This window comes from Microtus ochrogaster, chromosome 5 (genome assembly GCF_000317375.1).
Source record: "Microtus ochrogaster isolate Prairie Vole_2 chromosome 5, MicOch1.0, whole genome shotgun sequence".
NCBI lineage: Eukaryota > Metazoa > Chordata > Mammalia > Rodentia > Cricetidae > Microtus > Microtus ochrogaster.
The window spans coordinates 9,970,498-9,991,002 of NC_022012.1; the positions used below are offsets into that span (position 1 = coordinate 9,970,498).

The window sequence follows — 20,505 nt, forward strand, 5'->3', positions numbered from 1 at the left end:
TGTAGACCAGGCTGGTCTCGAACTCACAGAGATCCGCCTGCCTCTGCCTCCCGAGTGCTGGGATTAAAGGCGTCCGCCACCATCGCCCGGCTATCATTTTAACTTTTATTTATTTTTTTATTGAGCTACACATTTTTTTCCTAATCTCATTCCTTCCCAAGGGAACTTCTGAAGCCTTCTGATTTACTTCCACATGCACAAGGTGCACATAATCAGGTGCGTGCATACACACATGCACTGAATAAAAAAAGATGTGAGTGATGCACACCAGGCATATGGCATACCATACATATCACACACACACACACACACACACGAGAGTACATAGAGAACAAAGATGTGGGCACAGACTTCAGTAGCAATACAGAAACAACAAGAAAGCAATAGCCTAAACATTACAAGTAACTAACTGATGTGGTTCAATGACTTCCAGGAGTTCGCACAGTGAGCTAAGTGGTTCAGGAGAGCCACTAAGGTTCTCAGCATTCTTCTGTGGTCTTTTAAGTAGCAGGATTGTTTCTTAACTTTAAATTTTTTAATTTTATGTGTATGTACGCTTTGCCTGCTGTATGCCTGCGTACCATTTACCTGTCTAGTACCCTCCCTTAGAGACCAGAAGAGAGGGTCTGACCCCTAGCACTGGAGCTAACATGTGCATGCTGGAAATTGAACCTAAGTCCTCTGGAATAGCAAAGTGCTCTTAACCACTGAGCATCCCTCCAGCCCATTTCTTTTTCTTTCTTCTTTTTCTTTTTTTGTAATTTATTTATTTTTCTTTTATGTGCACTAGTGTTTTGCCTACATGTATGTCTGTGTGAGGGTGTCAGATCCCCTAGAACTGGAGTTATAGACAGTTGTGAGCTGTCACATGGGTGCTGGGAATTGAACCCAGGTTCTCTGGAAAAGGAGCCAGTGCTCTTAACTTCTGAGACATCTTTCTAACCCCACAGCCTGTCTCTTAACTTCTGACCTCTATTCTTTGTTTTCTCATGCATGAGACAACCATCATATTTACGACCACCCCACCAATCCCACCAGTGATACAGGCTTGAAACCAGGGCTTTCAATCTCTGCTATGGTGCTAAACCCCAAACTCAGGTGTGAGCATTTTTTTTTTTTTTTTTTAAATCCAAAGAGGGTTAGATGGGTCTGTGTGCCATCAGACAGACTACTGGGAAAAGCACCTTGCTCCTGCTCGGAGGACAGCGTTCTTTCCTCGAGGGTAACGGCTCCGGATTCCATGGATTCCATGGTCGGTGCTTTACCCTCAGTCTCACTGATGCTTGTGGTCAGTTCACTGTCATCCTCAGACACGGATTTAATTGTCCACAGAGATTTTTGGTTTCGAATCTTATTTAACAATCTTTTAAAAAGAATTCTTGAGGGGATCTGTTGGGTCTTCATTGCAAAAGGTACTAAAAAAAAATAAAGTTTAAATTATTACATTTAGGCAAATTATTCTATCTTTAAGCTCAATCACTGTCATAATTACTTAAAGCAAAAGCACAACTTTATTTTCAGCATTTAAAGGTTAATGTATTCAACAATGCTAACTAACTTGTCTTAGTTTAACAATGAAGTATATATTTTTTCAGTTTAAATTCAAATTTAGACCATTTTCCAACAACATAATACACATACACTAATTTCAAGCTTAACTCTGAGGAGGATATTCACTCTGCTTGCTAACCACGTAACTCCTAATTAGCTTAGGAGTAAGGCGAATGCCTGAGTCATGTCTGTGCTAGGGAATAGTCCAAAGAGTTCTTAGCAGGCTACAGAGGAAAACAACTTTACAGTCTTGAAGTAAAGCACCTCCTTTCAAATCATTCTTTCTAATACATGGTGCAAATTTTTCTGTGGTTGTAAGTAAACCCTTTCACTCATCAAAAATCTGAAACAAGGTATTTCTGCAAGCATCCTTCTACACAGATAGCACAAGCTAACTAAGAACAAAACTAAAAATTCTCTATGGGGAACCAAACTGTGCTTTAGTTTAGTCAAAGAAAAAATTAATAATACCAAACAATGATGTGGGAAGTCCTTTTGTATATGTGTTGCTTTCATTGGCTAATGAATAAAGAAATGGCTTTGATCCTATAGTAGGGCAGAACACAGCTAGGCAGGGAAAACTAAACTGAATGCTGGGAGAAAGAAGATGGTGTCAAGGAGAAACCATGTAGCCCTGCCAGAGACAGACACTGGACGGAACCTTGCCAGTGGCGATACACAGATTAATAGAAATGGGTTAAATTAAGATGTAAGAGCTAGCCAATAAGAAGCTAGAGCTAAGAAGCCAAACAGTAATTTAATTAATACAGTTTCTGTGTGGTTATTTTGGAGGTGAGCAGCCAGGAACAAACAAGTGGCCTCCTACAACAAAAGAGGTTGAAAACTGGCAAAGTAGTACATTATAATACAAATTTTAAAAAATTCTGACAGAATTAGAAATGTAACAAACAGCTCAGCACACTGCAGCAAATGTCACAGAAGTGCCTATCTTGCACACCATCTTCAGCACAGACATGGCTTTGTCCTTCCCAGTCAATAAACACAAAAGGTGACTCCACTGCACTCTACCTCACAACTACACACAGGTTTATCCTGCTCCTTAGCGCTTCATAAACACAGAGCCATGTACTGAGGTTAAACCATTACTCTGTGACCTTCCCATTTTAAGGCAGATTAATTCTCTCCATCTATCCATCCTCCTCCCTCCCTCCAACCTTTCCTCTCTTCCTTCCTTTTTTCCCTCCTTCCATCCACCCATCTTTTGTGTGTGTACACACATGCTAGAGAAACACTCTACCACTGAACTACATTGCCAATTTTTATTTGTAATTATTTTTCAGTAAGGATTTAGTTTTAAAAAGTAATGGAAATTCCTAGCCCTTTGTTGTCTTCAAGAGACAAAGTATTGTTATTTTGCCAAGACTAGTCCCAAACCCCTGGTTGTCCTCTTGGCTCAGCCTCCTGAATAGCTGAAACTACAGCTGTGCCACAACACCCAGCTTAAGACTGACTAAGCAACATTATGCCAGATGTAACTAGGTTCAGCATACGGGACAACCGATGAGAAAGTTCAACGTTGAAGCCAGATGTGATAGATGGATAGGAGATCAAAGTCTGTACAACTCATCATGCTATATGAAGTACCAGGTGTGATGGATAGGAGATCAACGTCTGTACAACTTATCATGCTATATGAAGTACCAGGAGTGATGGATAGGAGATCATCGTCTGTACAACTTATCATGCTATATGAAGTACCAGGTGTGATGGATAGGAGATCAAAGTCTGTACAACTCATCATGCTATATGAAGTACCAGGTGTGATGGATAGGAGATCAACGTCTGTACAACTCACCATGCTATATGAAGTACCGAGCAGTAGTGGAACACAATAGGATTTCTAATAATCTGGTCAAGTCTAAAAATTGCTGATCTTTCAAATAAACCCAGAACTAAGGATCTAACTCACACAACCTAAGGATCTCCAGATGGTATCATGTGTAAATGGCTCTCTCCACCAAGTAGGGAACTGATCCCTGATGGCAGAAATACGCAGAAACTCCTTACCACTGCTTCCATTAGTGTCATTATCGGTGCTTAAATCGAACAGATTTTCCTAACCCTTAGCTAATGATTAAAATCCCTTACTGTGAGTTTTAACATTCAGCTTAGGGGCTTTTATGACCTATTCACTAGAATATATTATTATAGTGGCTGACTGGCACTTGAAGGTTCTCGTTTTCACCTCGATTTTCTCGTTCCATTGAAAGGTCCAGTTCTTCATCCTGGAGCTGATCAGACATGTCAGGCAAAGGCTCTGGTGCAAGATGCAAAATCAGGTTTCCTTTCACCTCTGAATAAAGAAACAAAGAGACATGTTTTCCTTCTAATATGATGGGGCAAAGTTTGGGGAAAAAGGAATTTAACTACAAAAATCCTAAGTCTAAAGCATGAAGGCCCTTTCCACATAACAACTCATTTCAAAATAAACACTGCTTATTACTACAAATATTATTTCCCACCAAAACATGTAAAAGCACTGCTGAAAGCCCCTTACTCCTGTCTGCATTATACATGTCCTCAAAGGCGCACTCCAGCTCTCGCTGCCAGTCTTCTTTCACCTCACTGCGTCTGTACGGCAGTTCAACCAGTTGTGGGGGCATCTGTGCCACTGTCTGTCTCCTACGTGCCAGGTCCTCTTTTTGCAGCTGTTTGAGTTCTTCCATTAGTCTCTCTTGGTTCTTCAAGAATAAACAGATTAATGACAGCAGAGTCAAACTTAGATGGTTACATTAACTGGCGAGGGCAAAGTATGAAGATAAGGCCTGAAATTCCCCTCCTCTCCCATTTGTTCTCACATATGACATACTACTCCAATTTATCTATTCAACAAATACCTGCTGGATAAATACTGAGAATATTAGGGGAAAATATCAACCCTAGGCTGTAATGGGACAAAGCAGGTAGCACTAAGGGGTGATGCTGCCTAGACCTTAAAGTCTGAAAAGTGTCTGCCACTACCATTCTCAGGGCAAAGCAAAACCATTCGTCTCTTTCTGTTTAACTAACAGGGCTAATGCAACGAGCTGTCGTTCAGCTCACTCTGCACTTCTCAAGTCCTAAGTGACTGAGATTTAATGAGGATGCTTCCCGTCACTCCAAACTCTGATTTCCATGATTTAAGGGGATTTGTGTATCACTTTATGTGCAGAATACTACTAACATAAAAGTTAAATGAAGTTAACTAATTTAATTTTGATGGTAGAAGGCAAAGAAGGCGATCAGAGAAACCTCCTCGGTTTCTGGGTAAGCACTTAGTCACACAGAAGAGGATAAAGTAGTAGAAAAAAAAAAAGGGCAGCACATAGGTATGGGCTATGAAGGCAACTAGAGAAGAACATAGATAGTGTTTATATGGCTAAAGCACAGAGGGCAAGGGGATTACAAACAAAAAATACAAAACCAGAGGGGGACAGAATCCAAATGCCAATTATAATAGACCCAGCAGGGAGAGGATATGGGGTAAAAGAAACACTTCTGCATTGCTGGTGGGAGTACAAGCTGGTACAGCCCCTTTGGATATCAGTATGTTGATTTCTCAGAAAATTAGGAAGCAACCTTCCTCAAGACCCAGCAATACCACTTTTGGGTATATACCCAAAGGATGCTCAATCGTGCCACAAGGACATATGCTCAACTATGTTCATAGCAGCATTGTTTGTCATAGCCAGAACCTGGAAACAACCTAAATATCCCTCAACCAAAGAACGGATAAGGAAAATGTGATACATTTACACAATGGAGTACTACACAGCAGAAAAAAATGACAGCTTGAATTTTGCAGGAAAATGGATGGAGGTAGAAAACATTACAATAATAATTTTTTTTTTTTTTGGTTTTTCGAGACAGGGCTTCTCTGTGGCTTTGGAGCCTGTTCTGGCACTAGCTCTGTAGACCAGGCTGGTCTCGAACTCACAGAGATCCACCTGCCTCTGCCTCCCGAGTGCTGGGATTAAAGGCATGCGCCACCATCGCCCGGCAGAAAACATTATTTTGAGTGAGGTAACCCAAACACAAAAAGACAATTATCACATGTACTCACTCATAGGTGGTTTTTAAACACAAAGCAAAGAAAACCAGCCTACAAATCACAATCCCAGAGAACTTAGACAACAATGAGGACCCTAAGAGAGACATTCATAGATCTAATCTATGTGGGTAATAGAAAAAGATGAGATCTCCTGAGTAAATCGGGAGGATGGGGACCTTGGGAGATGATTAAAGGGGAGAGGAGAGGCAGGGAGGGGAGCAGAAAAAATTTAGAGTTAAATAAAAAAATCAATAAAATTAACAAACAAAAACAATAGACCCAGCAGTAAGTACATTCCTGAACCAAAATGTCTTAGGAAAAGATTCAGGCAGGGTAATAGAATCTATTAACACTGAGATGCCACAGTTTTGGGTGACTTTTCCTGTGTGAGAAACACTAGTCTAGAATAAAGAGGAGTGGCCCAAACAGCTGTTTTCTAATGATAGCACACAGTAAATGCATTCCTCTGGCTCACCTGAGCATGGTGTAGCACTCCATTAGTATCTTTCCTAATAACAGGGAATGTTTAAACTCCATGTGTTCCTATGAGCTTCAGGCAGGCCTCAGGAAACAGATGATGAAAGTGAGCTAAGGCAAGCTTAAGACAGTCAAATAACACAGAGCTAAGTTCAGGCAAGCTGTGGAAGCTCACTTCTGTGGCCAATCAACATTGCTGCTTTTATGGAAGAATGTGTTTAACTTATAGCTGTTTCTTACAGTTTCTGTTGTTCTTTCTGTTTTTTAAAGATTTATTTATTTATTATGTACACAGTGTTCAGCCTCCATGTATGCCTGCAGGCCAGAAGAGGGCGCCAGATCTCATTACAGATGGTTGTGAGCCACCATGTCGTTGCTGGGAATTGAACTCAGGACCTTAGGAAGAGCAGTCAGTACTCTTAACCTCTGAGCCATCTCTCCAGCCCCTGTTATTTCTTATAGGTTTATTTCTTTGATGAATAAATTTAGACAGTTAACTAAGTCATAAGCACTTCCAACTTATGAAAATTAAAATTTTGAGGGAGGTCATAATCTCACCCCCACAATCCAAGTAGACTTCCTTAGGATAAGCATCTAATGTCCAGTGACATACTTAAAAACCTTCTCCTAAGGTGATGAGTGTTTAAAGTACACAAATGTGGTCAAACTCAGAGGCAGAGAGAAACATGCAAAAGATGAATCATACTTACACTGTATTTCAAGAATAAGTAAGGACATGAGTCTACCTTTGAATTAACATTCAAAGTGGCCAGAGTAAGTCTTTTGCTCAGAAAATACTTAAAGAATCAATTATGCAAATTTATAAACACAAATGCAATAAAAAATTACGACATCAAAAAACTGACTAATTTTCTCAGGCTCTTTTTGGATTGAATAAATGTAAAAAGAAAGTGTGTCAGTAAACATGTATACATGTATAAAACAAGGACATATTATGAGAACAGCTGTATTTAACCTGAGCTTAAAAGAGGGCAGAAAAGCCAGGCGGTGGTGGCGCACGCCTGTAATCCCAGCAGAGGCAGGCGGATCTCTGTGAGTTCGAGGCCAGCCTGGTCTACAAAGGGAGTTCCAGGACAGGCTCCAAAGCTACAGAGAAACCCTGTCTCAAAAAACAAACAAACAAAAAAAAAGAGGATGGAAAAGGATTTTGGAAAATTATAATGAAATCATACAAATCAGAGACTTTCTGTGATGGCTAATGTTGTTAACATGACAGAATCTAGAATCCTCTGGGAGACAGATCTTGGGGCATGCCTGTGGGGGATTATCTTGATTGCATTGAGGTGGGCGGAGAGACCTGCCCAGTGCGGATGGCGTCATTCCCTGGCTGGGTGCTGGACTATGTGAGAAGGAAGCTGAGCGGCTATAGGTACTCACGCTCTGTTCCTGGCTGTGCTGTAATGTGACAGCTACCTCAACTCCTGCTTCCTTGACCTGCCCTTCGTGATGGACTATACCTTGCACCGCGAGGTAAAGTAAGTTGTTTTTCTCAGGGTATTTTATCCCAGCAAGAGAAATGACAGTAAGAAACACTGTATTCACACTCTAGGACAGAACTCCCTCACTATTAGTTCTCCAATACCACCAACCAGGTTACCAGCAGCAGCCAGCTCCCAGGGAGATGGCAGGTCTTACTTGGGCCAAGTGGACCTTCTTCATGGCACGCGATCCCCGCATGTGTGCCCTTGCAAACCGCTCCCCCCTCTGCTGTGCTGCCTGTCTCCGCAGGCCTTCCAGTCGTCTAGCTTCTTCTTCAGCGGCCAAATGAGCATCTGGCTAACAGTCAATCAACACAAATTTAGATCTTTGTGTGTGTTTGTAACAAAGAAATAGCTTTAAAAACAATGACACTAATAGAACCTTTTCTACCTATATAAAATGTAAAAGTGTTTAGTATCTGCAATTATCATAGCATTCGGCTATAAAATAATCAAATTATTAGTATAATGTCTTAAATACATTCAAAGATAAGTACTCCATGGTTTTTAAGAAATTCCTTTAGGGTTGGAGAGATGGCTCAGAGGTTAAAAGCACTGGCTTCTCTCCCAGAGGTTCTGAGTTCAGTTCCCAGCACCATCTATTACTGTAGTCCCATGGGATCCAATACCCTCTTCTGGTACACAAATATACATGCAAACAAAACACCCAAATACATAAAGTACATAAATATATAAATCTTAAAAAAAAAGACAGACGTTCCTCTAAATGGCAATGCTTATTCAGCTAAGAAAGCCAGAATAATGACTTAAATATAACCCCGATTTCCTAGAACTCATGCAGAAATAGTGACTAGGCCAGTGAGATATCTTGTTATTTTTTATGATTTGAACATCTACTTTCAAATATATACAGCACTTTATTTATCCTTTATTTTAATTATGTATATGTGCATTGTGAGTGCAGGTGCCCTGGGAGTCCAGAAGAGGGCGTCTGATTTTCTGGAGCTGGAATTAAAGCTGGTTAGAAGTCCAAGTGGGTGTAGGTCCTCTACAAGCACAGTAAACTCTTAACTACTGAGCTATCTCTTCAACACATAGGCAGCATTTTGAATGTAACCAGAAGTGAAAAAGCTTGTTCTTTATCTGATCAAATTATATCAACAAATTGGAACAATAATGACAACAAAAGTTATTAACTAGGAATACCAGTATATGTCTTTAATCCCAGCATAGAGGCTGAGGCAGGTAGATCTCTGTGAGTTCCAGGTCAGCCAGGGCTATATGGTGAGACTTTCTCTCAAAAAGAAACAAGACAGGCCAGGTGGTGGTGGTGCACACCTTTAATCCCAGCACTCAGGAGGCAGAGGCAGGCAGATCTCTGTGAGTTTGAGGCCAGCCTGGTCTAAAGAGATAGTTCTAGGACAGCTAGGGCTGTTATACAAGAACTCTCACCCCCAAAAAAAGAAAGACAAAAAAAAAATTGCAAAATTACTGTTACAGAGTAATAGCAATTATAAAAAGGAAGTATCAGTTGCTCACTCTTAATACTGGCAGAGACTTTTAAGTCGTAATATCTATAAAGATAAAGGAATGGGAAGACAGATGTTCTGGAGAACCCAGGCTCAACTCCCAGTACCCAGATGACAGCTCACAATATCTGTAATTCCAGTCATAGGGGATCAGATGACCCTCTTCTGGCTTCTGCAGGTATCAGGCATTTGATATGGCACACAGACACACATGCAAAGTAAAACATTCACAAATATTATTTAAAAAATCCTGTTTTTAAGTCTTTGTGTGCATGTTTATACATAAAGACAGACTCTAACCCATATGATGTTAACCATTTTGTCTTCTGGTGGTGAGATCATTGATATTTCTCTGAGTTCACCTTCTATATAAAGTTCTATTTCTGCAAAGAGTCTACTCATGATCAAAAGTTTTAAAACCTCCTTTATGTTATAATAAAACCTATTTTGTACAATGCATGATAAGAATATATTTACTATTTTAAAAGACAGTCACATATAGCTATGTATCTCTTCCATTCATAGGAGAAAACAATATATCTGACATGAAAAGTCAAAACACATTTACAAGGCTTTTTGCTCTTTTAACCTAGAACAGTTATTTGGATTGTTCAAATTTTAAGAAATGGCCATACTACACTAGACAAAGACTCAAGATAAACCTCAACTGATGAACACAGAGAGACCCAGTGAACTATGAACACACAGTAAGTCAATCACCTGCTTTGTGCCCATCTGTCTGCTCACAAAAGTTGAAATGTGATGGTAGGTGGAACTATTGGTCTTCAAGGAAGGAATTCTGTTCACTTCAATGTTCTGGAAAATAGCATATAAAATAAGAGATTAGGTAAAGAGCACACATTTTCTTTTCTTTTTTTAAAGCCATCTCCATTAAGGGAGCACACATTTTCAATAAACCTAGATCTAATGCAAAAGGCAAATTTGTTTTTATTTTTGAAAATTTTGCAGTGTAGCCTGGCTGGCCTGGAATTTATGGCAATCCGTCTACCCCAACCTCCAGAGTGTCAGGATTACAGACATGCACGGCCACAAAGCTGTGTATTAATCCATGCTATGGATTGTTCTAAAATTTGTTCATATTTAATTCTCACTAGGTGATGTTAGGAGGGAACAAGGTAGAAATTTCTGGAGTTATTAGGGAAGCTCTTCTAGTGAACAGATTAATGCCTTCAAGTGATACATGCCATGGTTATCTGTTCCTAAAGTAAATCTTCTACAAAACCAGTTTACCTAGATCTCCTAGTTTGTGGCTTTGATGCTTTCCACCAACTTATGACTGCCAGTCAGAAGACCACACCAGATGCAGCCCATCAGTCTTCTCTATACCTTGCCTAATGCACTGTATTACTAGAAACAGGAAATGCACTAAAACAAGACCAATGCTAAAATCTGCTTAATAATGAAATAAATCTTTTCACCCAGAGTTAAATTACTTCAAGTTTGTTTTTTTTTTCCTTTTACCCAGGGTTTTCCTATAGCTTTGGTGCCTATCCTGGAACTAGCTCTTATAGACCAGGCTGGCCTCGAACTCACAGATCTGCTTATCTCTGCCTCCTGAGTGCTGGGATTAAAGGCATGTGCCACTACCACTAGGCAAATCACTTCAAGTTTTAATAAAAATATTAGATTTTTAAGTATTTCATCAACCTTCTAGATATGTATATTATAGTCAATGTTTTTATTTCAGTTCAGAAGTTCACTCTAACTTCTAAGTTATTTAAAGAGACAGTTTTTTTTTTTTTTTTTTTTTTTTTTTTGGTTTTCCGAGACAGGGTTTCTCTGTGGCTTGGAGCTTGTCCTGGAACTAGCTCTGTAGACCAGGCTGGTCTTGAACTCAGAGATCCGCCTACCTCTGCCTCCCGAGTGCTAGGATTAAAGGCGTGCGCCACCACCGCCCGGCTTTTAAAGAGACAGTTAATTTTGCTACAGTAGCTCCTCTACTGTGCCCTTTACTGGGGACTGTACCCAGGGAGGTGCTCTTCCACTGAGCTCCATCTCCAGAACTGAGAGCACTTTCAAATCTCCTGAATAAAAATACTCCACAACTTAGACCTTTAAACAAAGTCCTATTCTTTCCTTTTATATCACCAACTCACAACCAGCTCAAGACGTATTCTAAGATACTCTTCTTCCCCAAAGACCTGGGTAGCCTGAATAAAGAGCCTACTGTAAAACCAAACAAGAATACAATTGATGTAGGTGGGTCTTCTGTCTATGTGTTAATTTCATTGATCAAATAGAGACTGCCGTGGCCTTTGATAGGATAGCAGCTTAGATAGGCGGAGTAGACAGAACAGAATGCTGGGAGAAAGAAGAAGAGTCAGGCAGACGCCATGATTCCCCTTCCCGAGATGGATGCTGGCTAGACTCATGCCGGTAAGCCACGACCTCGTGGTGATACACAGATTATTAGATATGGGTTAGTCAAGATGTGAGAGTTAGCCAATAAGAGGCTAGAACTAATGGGCCAGGCAGTGTTTAAATGAATATGGTTTCCGTGTAATTATTTCGGGTATAAACTAGCCGGGGGGGGGGCGGGCGGTGGTGGCGCATGCCTTTAATCCCAGCACTTGGGAGGCAGAAGCAGGTGGATCTCTGTGAGTTCGAGACCAGCCTGGTCTACAGAGCTAGTTCCAGGACAGGCTCCAAAGCCACAGAGAAACCCTGTCTCGGAAAACAAAAAAAACAAAAAAAAAACAAAAAAAACTAGCCGGGGAGCCGCAGGAACACAGCCTGCTGCTCCTGTTACTACATATAATCACCCAGATCTTATTTATAAGAGCTATATATCTACAAACAACAACACACAAGAAAGACACACAAACGAAGTGGGACTAAGTATGATCACAAGGAGCCAGAGTCATTCGCTGGGCTACAGAACACTTGAGAACCATGGATACAGAGAAAGCTTAAAGAGCCTTCTCTTCAATAACGAGGATATAAACTTCAGAATGATTTAAAAAAAAAGAAAAATGATAAAAGCTGTGTGCAGAATAATGAAACAGTATCTCCAGAATGATACTCACAAAAATGAAAGATACCACCCCTACACCAAAGAAAATATTTACAAATTTACTACCCTGGAACTAATTATTCTACCTATCCTGCATTCTGAAAAAGCATTCTAAGAAACTAAAGTTATTTTAGCTTATGAATATTGGAAATTATAATAAAAAGCTATCAAAAGGCATGATAGGTTAAAATATTGCCTGCCTTTCTAATATCTTGCATGGCCCTGGGAGAGTGGCTGAAATAGGACACTTTCATGGCAGGCAGCCCTGTGAGAACAGGGAAGACTCCAGAGCCTGACACTCATGCTGATCACACATACACAAATACAAGATAGACGTACTCATTCCAGTATTAAGTTTCCAAACTTTTTTAAAAAGCCTTTAACTTTTCACATAAAGTAACTGTCATTTTGATAGTTATCCGCACAGTAACTCCAATCACTAACGCTAATCAGCACTAAAACGCTAATATAAATAAGAGAACTGATTTTTTTCTATTCTCTCTCTCTCCTTTTTTTGTAACAAATCTTACTGTTTTGCTCACCAGGCACCTCCAGCCTCAGCTTCACCAGTGCTGAGAATATAGGTACGAGGAACCATGTCCATTCTAGTACTCATTTAATTGAACTGTTTCAAACATGTAAACAAAATTGAGCCTGATCATAAAGCATACACGATACTCTATAAATAAACTTTGCATGACCTTATGATTGCAAACAAAATTTTAAATGTATCTGAGCTCTACTTCTTTATTAGACTATGAACCAAATCCAGAATATGAGCTGTCTATAAGACAAATAATGTAACTCTTTTTTTTTTTGACAAATAAAGCTATTAAAAAAAAAAGGCAGAATGTAAAAACCCAAATCACTATGCTTAACAAACATAAAACTCCCACTGGGGAAAACTCAACACACAGTGGGCATTAGGTAACTAAGAAAAATGTCAGTACTATTACTTTTTAAAGTTCTTAAAAACATATATTAATTTATAGGTAAAACAATATCTAGAATTTTAAAATACTCCATAAATACTCCTATATCATGCAACTAAAACTCGTTTAGGCAAAGCTCTAGGCAACTCACCTCAAAAGGGGCCGGGACAGGAGGCGGCAGCCTGGCCACTTTAGCCGATCTCTCTTTTTCCACAAGCAATGCTTCCTTTCGAGCTTTTATATGCCTTAAAAGACAAGAGGTGCCACCAATCAGTCTCTCAGGTAATACCTACTGTCACCAAGAGGAACAGAAGTGCACTGACTTGGTATCAGTGCACAGAGTTAAAAACATAAAAGCCAGAAACTCATTTTTAGTTGAGTCCACACTCAATTTGCTTTGACCAAACAAACATGTAAGAACATGTTTACCAACTACAAGAGGCTTAAATAAGGACTGGAGTTTCAACTGAATAATCATAGACAGCAGTGGTTCTCAACCTTCCAAACACTTCAACCCCTTCATACAACTGCTCATATTGTGGTGATCCCCCAACCACAAAATTATTTTGTTGTCACTTCATAATGGTAGTTTTGCTACCATTATGAATCATAACCTAAATATCCGAGAGGCAGACGGTCTTAGGTGACCAGTAAAAGGGCCGTCTGACCCCACTACAGGTTGAGAACCATTATTTTAGAGTTTTTTACAGTAAGAGCAGAACTAGAGGGGGCTGGAGAGATGGCTCAGAGGTTAAGAGCACTGGCTGCTCTTCCAGAGGTCCTGAGTTCAATTCCTGACAACCATGTGGTGGTTCACAATGACCTATAATGAGATCTAGTGCCCTCTTCTGGCATGCAGGGATACACACATGCAGAATATTATATGCATAATAAATAAATAAACCTAAAAAAAAAAACCAAGTAGAACTAGAAATGTTAAAGATAGATAATGTGTAAAATGACCAGCTGACCAGTGCAGACCAGTAACAGCATGCAAAAATTAGTAACAGCTGAGGTTTTCCAGTCCACAACATCCTGTGCTTGTGTGTTTTGAGACAGAATCTCAATATTCTGTCTCAAAATATTCTGTCCCTGGCTAGCCTAAAACTAGATGTGTAGACCAGGATGGCCTTGAACTTATAAAAAACTGCCCGCCTTTGCCTCCCAAGTGCTGGAACTAAAGGTGTGTACCACCATGTCCTGCCCAAAGATCTCTTTAATGCTTTTTTTAAAAAAAAATTATTTATTTATTATGTATACAATATTCTGTCTGTCTGTATGCCTGCAGGCCAGAAGAGGGCACCAGACCTCATTACAGATGGTTGTGAGCCACCATGTGGTTGCTGGGAATTGAACTCAGGACCTTTGGAAGAGCAGGCAATGCTCTTAACCTCTGAGCCATCTCTCCAGCCCTCTTTAATGCTCTTAATCACATAGATTTTTTAAAACTTCCTTTTTACATCAGAAACAGTTTTTTGGTTGATATTAAGTATGAAATGTCCATACATTTCTTCAGAAACTTAGCCCCTGCCACTGAACTCAGAATGTTAGCTCAGCTAGGAAAACCACCCCAGTGCTTAGTGAGAGCAGTGCAGAGTCCAGCGTCTACACAACCTTTTACTTAGCACGTCCTCACACAGCCTGCTACACACCTTCTATTTCTAGCCACACACACCGGTTTCAGTTGAAAATATGGAAAATGTTATCTTGTTACCTGGTTTTCTGTTTCATCAACATTTCTTTTTGATTTTTCTGCACTTTAAGGGCTTCTTTATGCCTCAGTTCAGCTTTTCTTTTTCTTTCTGCTGCCCGCTGAGCCAGAGCGTCCAAGTCAGGTTCCTAGAAGTACACATTACTTAAAAAGCCATGTTAGCCGGGCAGTGGTGGCGCACGCCTTTAATCCCAGGACTTGGGAGGCAGAGGCAGGCGGATCTCTGTGAGTTCGAGACCAGCCTGGTCTACAAGAGCTAGTTCCAGGACAGGCTCCAAAACCACAGAGAAACTCTGTCTCGAAAAACCAAAAAAAAAAAAAAAAAAGCCATGTTAAACAAGATAAACAAAAATGTGTCTATTTGAGATCAACATAGAAGTTACCTGCCTTTCTTTATGCCAGAAGGCATTAGATCTCATTACGGATGATGTGAGCCACCATGCGGTTGCTGGAAATTGAACTCAGAACCTCTGGAAGAGCAGCCAGAGAGCTTAACCGCTGAGCCACCTCTCCAGCCCAGAAGTCATCTTTTAATTCTGTCATCCCTTCCCATAAGCACACCATACGTTCCAAAGCACAGGAATAGTACTACTACCACCACACCATAGCAGTAATCATTTAGCTTAGCATGAAAACATAAAATATCAAGCTACTTTGGACAAGGATAAAATTAACCACTAAAATATTTTATTTAAACTAAAACATTCAATTTATAGTAATACAAGAGGTTCTCTGGTCTACAAAAATCATATGGGTGTCCTTCAAATGAGTTAGGCTTGGGAAAAAAATTAAACACAAAGACAATATTGACCTGAAAAAAGCATGAATAAATAAATAAACAGATAAGTAAATAAACAAAATAACATTAGAACTTAGAGCTACTGGTAAAAAACACACAGAAACCAAGATGCCACATCACTTCAAGGTATTTCTTTTCCTTAGTAATTAAAGATTTGTCTTTTTTGGAGCCAGCCTGTTTATTGTGTCACTGACTCTGGAATGACAAACTAGCATTTCTTTCCTTCATCTCTCCCTCCCTCCCTTTTTTATTTAGTTCTGTTATGGAGCCTTGACTGACCTGTAACTTATGATGTTGACCAAGCTGCCTCTGAACTTAAGGAAGTCCTCCTGTCTCTTTTTTTATTTTCTAGCCATAAATCACAATAAGCAACAAATGAACTCAAGGCCCCGTTGAAACACTTAGCTTTACTTGCCTTTATGAAAGCCACCAATGAAACACAAGTGCATACGTATTCACTAATATGTATTTAGAGATGGTAGGAATGAATCTGAATTGAGTCCCTGAATCTACTCAAGTTGCTTGAGACAGACAATTTCTGATGGCATAGGTTACTGTCTTTATATAGGCAAGAACCAGAAGAAATAATGCTAACTTGAACACCAGAGGAAGAAAGGTGTACTTGGCAGATTTACAAGGAAACAAATAATACCAGTATTCTCACAGTAGATTAAACTGATTTAGAAAATAAAGGTCAGCTTGCCTCTCCCAGTTCTATACATTAAAGCATGCTTATCATGTATTTAGTCTAAGCATCCTGCGTCGCGCAGTGATGAGACGAGCTCACTCACATTTTCTTTAGCCTGTCGATGTCCCTCTCCCATATGTCTTAAACTTGCCAGATACAGTTTTTCCAAGTTCTGTATTTTCTGGCTTTGTGCTTCTTCCCATTCTGCCCTTAGTTCCTCAGCCAAACGGGAAAACTGCTGATTTCGCCTCTGTTTTATGTCTTCTCTGATCTGGAAGGCAATGCCCCTTTCTTGTTCGCGAACCTGAAAGATGAGTATTTCATACAAAATAAATGAAGGGGTTTAAACATTTCCAAAATCTAATTGAGAATAGAAATTCAAATGAATTCTCTTCAGGTGTTTCAATTTTCCCAAATACTTGTTAGGTAAGGGCTATGATTAGCAAGAAAAAAAAAATCAACAGAGAAAAAACGGGGGGCCACTAAGAAATTTTTTATTATGTTCATTTATTTGTATATGTGTGTCGTAGCACAGGGGGCAGAGGTCAACCTGCATGAACTCCAACAAGAGGGTCCCTTGGTAAGGACCTAGCTTGCCAAGCTTGGCAATAAAGTACCTTTACCTACTCAGCAACCCCCAAAGCTATTTCTACAGTCCCTTAGTTGACTTGTTTCACCTGCTCTCTCGAACCCCAATAACATATAAAATGCTAAAATTAAAAGGTGACTGCATAAGTTTCATAGCCGAGAAGGTCAGATGAGAGCTCCCTCTCTAGATCCATCATCTCTGGTTCTACATAGAAAGCCATACATCATTCACAAAGGCTTAAGTTTAGATTGCTAGTTAGGGCAATCTTAAATTTCCTAATAAATTTGTCTTAGAAGCTCATATAAATAAGTCTGTTTCATCTTCTCAGTAGTCTTCTTCAAATTCTTGCTAAGCTTTCTTTTCTAATTTTCACCAACTCCGCATCATGTAAACCGGAGCAGAAAAGATTCTAAGAACCAGAAATTGAGAAAGATTACTGCAAAATAATGTCTCCCGATAGTCAAACTGTTGCATACATAGACTTACGGTTGCTGACACAAGATCTGCATATGATCAAGCCACACAGTATGAGGCCCCACCCCATCTAAGGAGCCACTGGGAGCTGATAGCTGGCAGGGAAAGTTAGTTTCCTTCAGTAATGTGGCCCAATGGTAAGTTGCGCATGCTCCAGTGAAGCAGGATACACATGCAGGTACAGACGGAATTACACGGACTCAGTGGGTTATTGGAGAAGAAAAAAGAGTAAAAGAAAAAGATGGCGTGAAGTAGGGAGAATGTGAGAGGAAGTTGGGGCAGAAATGGTGGGAAAAGAGAGGGTGGGTATGGTGTAAATACATTACATCCATATATGCAATTACCAAAGAATTAAAAAAATTTTTAAATATGTTCATATTTAAACAACTGTTCTCCAATACGTGAGTTAGGGAACATCTATCTTTCAACTCTTCTCCAATCTGTTTACCATCTGCTTATTTTCAAATGATACAAAACTGGTTTATAAACAAGAACCAGGTCTCTTTCAAGGAAAGAAACTCCTAAATGCAACATTTCGTTTAGAACGACCTAATCCAAAAATTACCAAGGATTTGAGGAAGACAAAAAACTTAAGCTCAAGTAAATGATACCTGAAGCAATCTTAGTTTCCGTCTTCTTTCATAATCTTCCTTCAAAATGAAGGCTTCCTCATTAGGACTCAATCTCAGTTTTCCAGTGTTCATTACCTTTCTTTTCATTTCTGTGTATTTTAAATATAAAGGATCTAAATTGAAGAGAAATAAACTGATGAATGTCTATAAACTACATTATTAAAATAGGGCAACAAACAATCTACTTACACATACAAGTACACACACAAGTAAAACAACAGGTGAGCAAAGTCCAGCTTATTTACAAACATGTTATGTAAGGGGTTCTATGGTCTCAATAAAACACCATGACCAAAATCATCTTGGGAATAAAGGGCTTATTTCAGTTTACAATTCCACATCACAGTCCACTATTGAGGGAAGTCAAGGAAGGAACTCAATGGGCAGAAACACGGGAGCAGGAGCTGATACAGGAGGCGTGCTGCTCACTGTCTTGCTCAGCCTGTTAAATCATTCAGTGCGCCCAGCCCAAAAACGGTACAGTACATAGCAGGTTAGGTCCTTCCACATCAGTCAGTATTAACCAAGAAAATGTATTAAAGCTGTGCCTACAGGCTGGCTGCGGGAGCATTTTCTCAGCTGAAACCCTCTCCCCAAATGACTCAGTGTGTCATGACAACCTAAACTAACCAGGATATATTATCCCTTTTCCCAAAATGACCATATTTTAAAAAAACAACAAAAAAACCCTTCAGAATACTTCTAATTGGATAAATGAAGTATATCCTGGATTACCAGGTCTATTCTACTGCTACTTTTTGGGTGGCCTTGATGTCCCCCTACACTTCTTTTCTGTTGCTGTGGTTCTGAGACGGGACTCGGGGCTTTGCATGTGTTGTGCTTCTACTGTGCTATAATCCACTCTTCTCTAGAACTAAGATTTTAGCATGCTCTCATCTAGAGGGAGGTGGTATGGGCAACTAGAATGTGATCATTCACAGCTGGTCTAACTGGAAAATGCTTTCCGGTCTGCTGCTATGGTCACGTGGCATCAGCACACCATTGTGACTTTATCTGAGATGAGTGCACATCTCTGGTCTCTTCACAGTGACAAGCAGGCAAGCTGTCTTACTGTCCTCCAGGAATGAGCTTTACCTGCTATCTCCCTAGAATACAGGCGATCTGTAAGCACATTCATAGAGGATGCCTTTAACTTTTCACTAGTTGACTTTGGTAGACTCTTTTAGAACTATCAATGCTCAAATAAATAAACTAACTTAAAATATACGGTTTCGATGAAATGTTTGGGTAATCTAGTGGGAGCCAATACTTTCTTCAGCGAATTCTCCACTATAAGAGTGGCCAGGACAAGTATGGTCTTACTCATTACCTTACTTTTTTTTGTCTGAAAAACTGTCTTGCACTTTATAATTTAGGGTGGCCTGAGTGAGACAGTGATTTAGTACATGAATATACATACACAAGAGGGCTCTGATGGCAAACAGGAGTAATTGCTTGAATAAAACCTTTTCCAATACGTCCCACTAATGTTCTTAAGAAGAAACAAAACAAAAACTAACTCCCAAGGGTGTTTGGGGCTCCAAGAAAGGAATACTGTTTCCCATGGTAGAAAGCATTCTTCTGCACCTCTCAACTACTTGAATATCCTGTTCCTGGTTTACTCACTAGTCATTGCTATCCGTGTGGATTTTTAAGTGCTGGTTTGCAACTGTCCAATAATGGCTATAGGGCTTGATATATTTCATTCTGAGGATTAGGCAGTAATCACAACCTTAAATACCAGGCGGAAACCACGCGGATGCAAGAGCCAACGTTGCCTGCCACGCATTAGCAGAAGGCAGTGGCCAAGTCTCAGACCCCTTGGGTCTTGTTTCTTTACTCCGTGTAAGGGGAATAATACCCACCACACGGGGTTGTGTACTATGTGTGCGGCTTAATTAGTGCAAAACAGCTGCACACATTCTAACAAAAGGGCTGACGACAACCGTACGCTGTTGTGTTTCTTGACGCAAGGTGTCACGACGTCGCCCAGGCTAGCCTTGAACTCGAGGCGCTCCTCCGGCCTCAGCACTGGGATGGCAGGGAGCATTAACCCGCGCGGTTGGACTGCTGTTTTTTCAAAGCTGGGTGTAACAGGAGGGAACCAGAGGAGCTCCGGGTGGCCGATTCCACAGGAGGGCCTCGGGGCGGTTTAAAGGGCCGGAGACTCGCCCGCCTGCTCGCGGCCTGCCGGGAGAACCCCGCCGGGCCTCCGTCACTCACCTGATAGCGTGTGTGGTCGGGTCTCACGGCACACGGGCGTCCGCAGCCGCCCGGCTACCCAGCAGCCGTTCGGGTACCTGCGGGACGGCCATTGCCAGGCGCTCGTCACTTCCGTCATTCAAACGGCCCGCCAATGGCGGGAGCGGACGGCGGGAAGCAGCCTGGTCCCGCCTCCGCCGGGGCAGCCGAGTAGGCCGCTCTGTGCCGAGGCTCCGCCCACCTCCAGCCCCGCGCACGCGCAGCCCTGCTTCGGTTCGCGCACGCGCAGTGTTGCGCAGCGGGCCATTATTTCTCACAGCTCCCGGGTTCCCGGTCTCACTTCCTCTCCGGAGCCGCGTTGGCTTCACAGTCCCAG

At 40.7% G+C, this 20,505-nt stretch overlaps 1 protein-coding gene across 1 annotated transcript in view; it reads right to left on the reverse strand.

Moving 5' to 3' along the window:
• The window catches only part of Cep295 (centrosomal protein 295), a 41,734-nt gene extending 21,466 nt beyond the window's left edge, over positions 1-20,268 (reverse strand). The window contains exons 1-10 of the mRNA XM_026779556.1: positions 20,151-20,268; positions 17,907-18,040; positions 16,336-16,536; positions 14,749-14,873; positions 13,186-13,279; positions 9,789-9,884; positions 7,736-7,876; positions 4,070-4,253; positions 3,758-3,865; positions 1,185-1,415 (exon numbers count right to left, since the gene is read on the reverse strand). Coding sequence (XP_026635357.1) covers positions 1,185-1,415; positions 3,758-3,865; positions 4,070-4,253; positions 7,736-7,876; positions 9,789-9,884; positions 13,186-13,279; positions 14,749-14,873; positions 16,336-16,536; positions 17,907-18,040; positions 20,151-20,268 — 1,432 coding nt within the window. The remainder of the gene's footprint in view (positions 1-1,184; positions 1,416-3,757; positions 3,866-4,069; positions 4,254-7,735; positions 7,877-9,788; positions 9,885-13,185; positions 13,280-14,748; positions 14,874-16,335; positions 16,537-17,906; positions 18,041-20,150) is intronic.
• Positions 20,269-20,505: the final 237 nt, after the last annotated feature.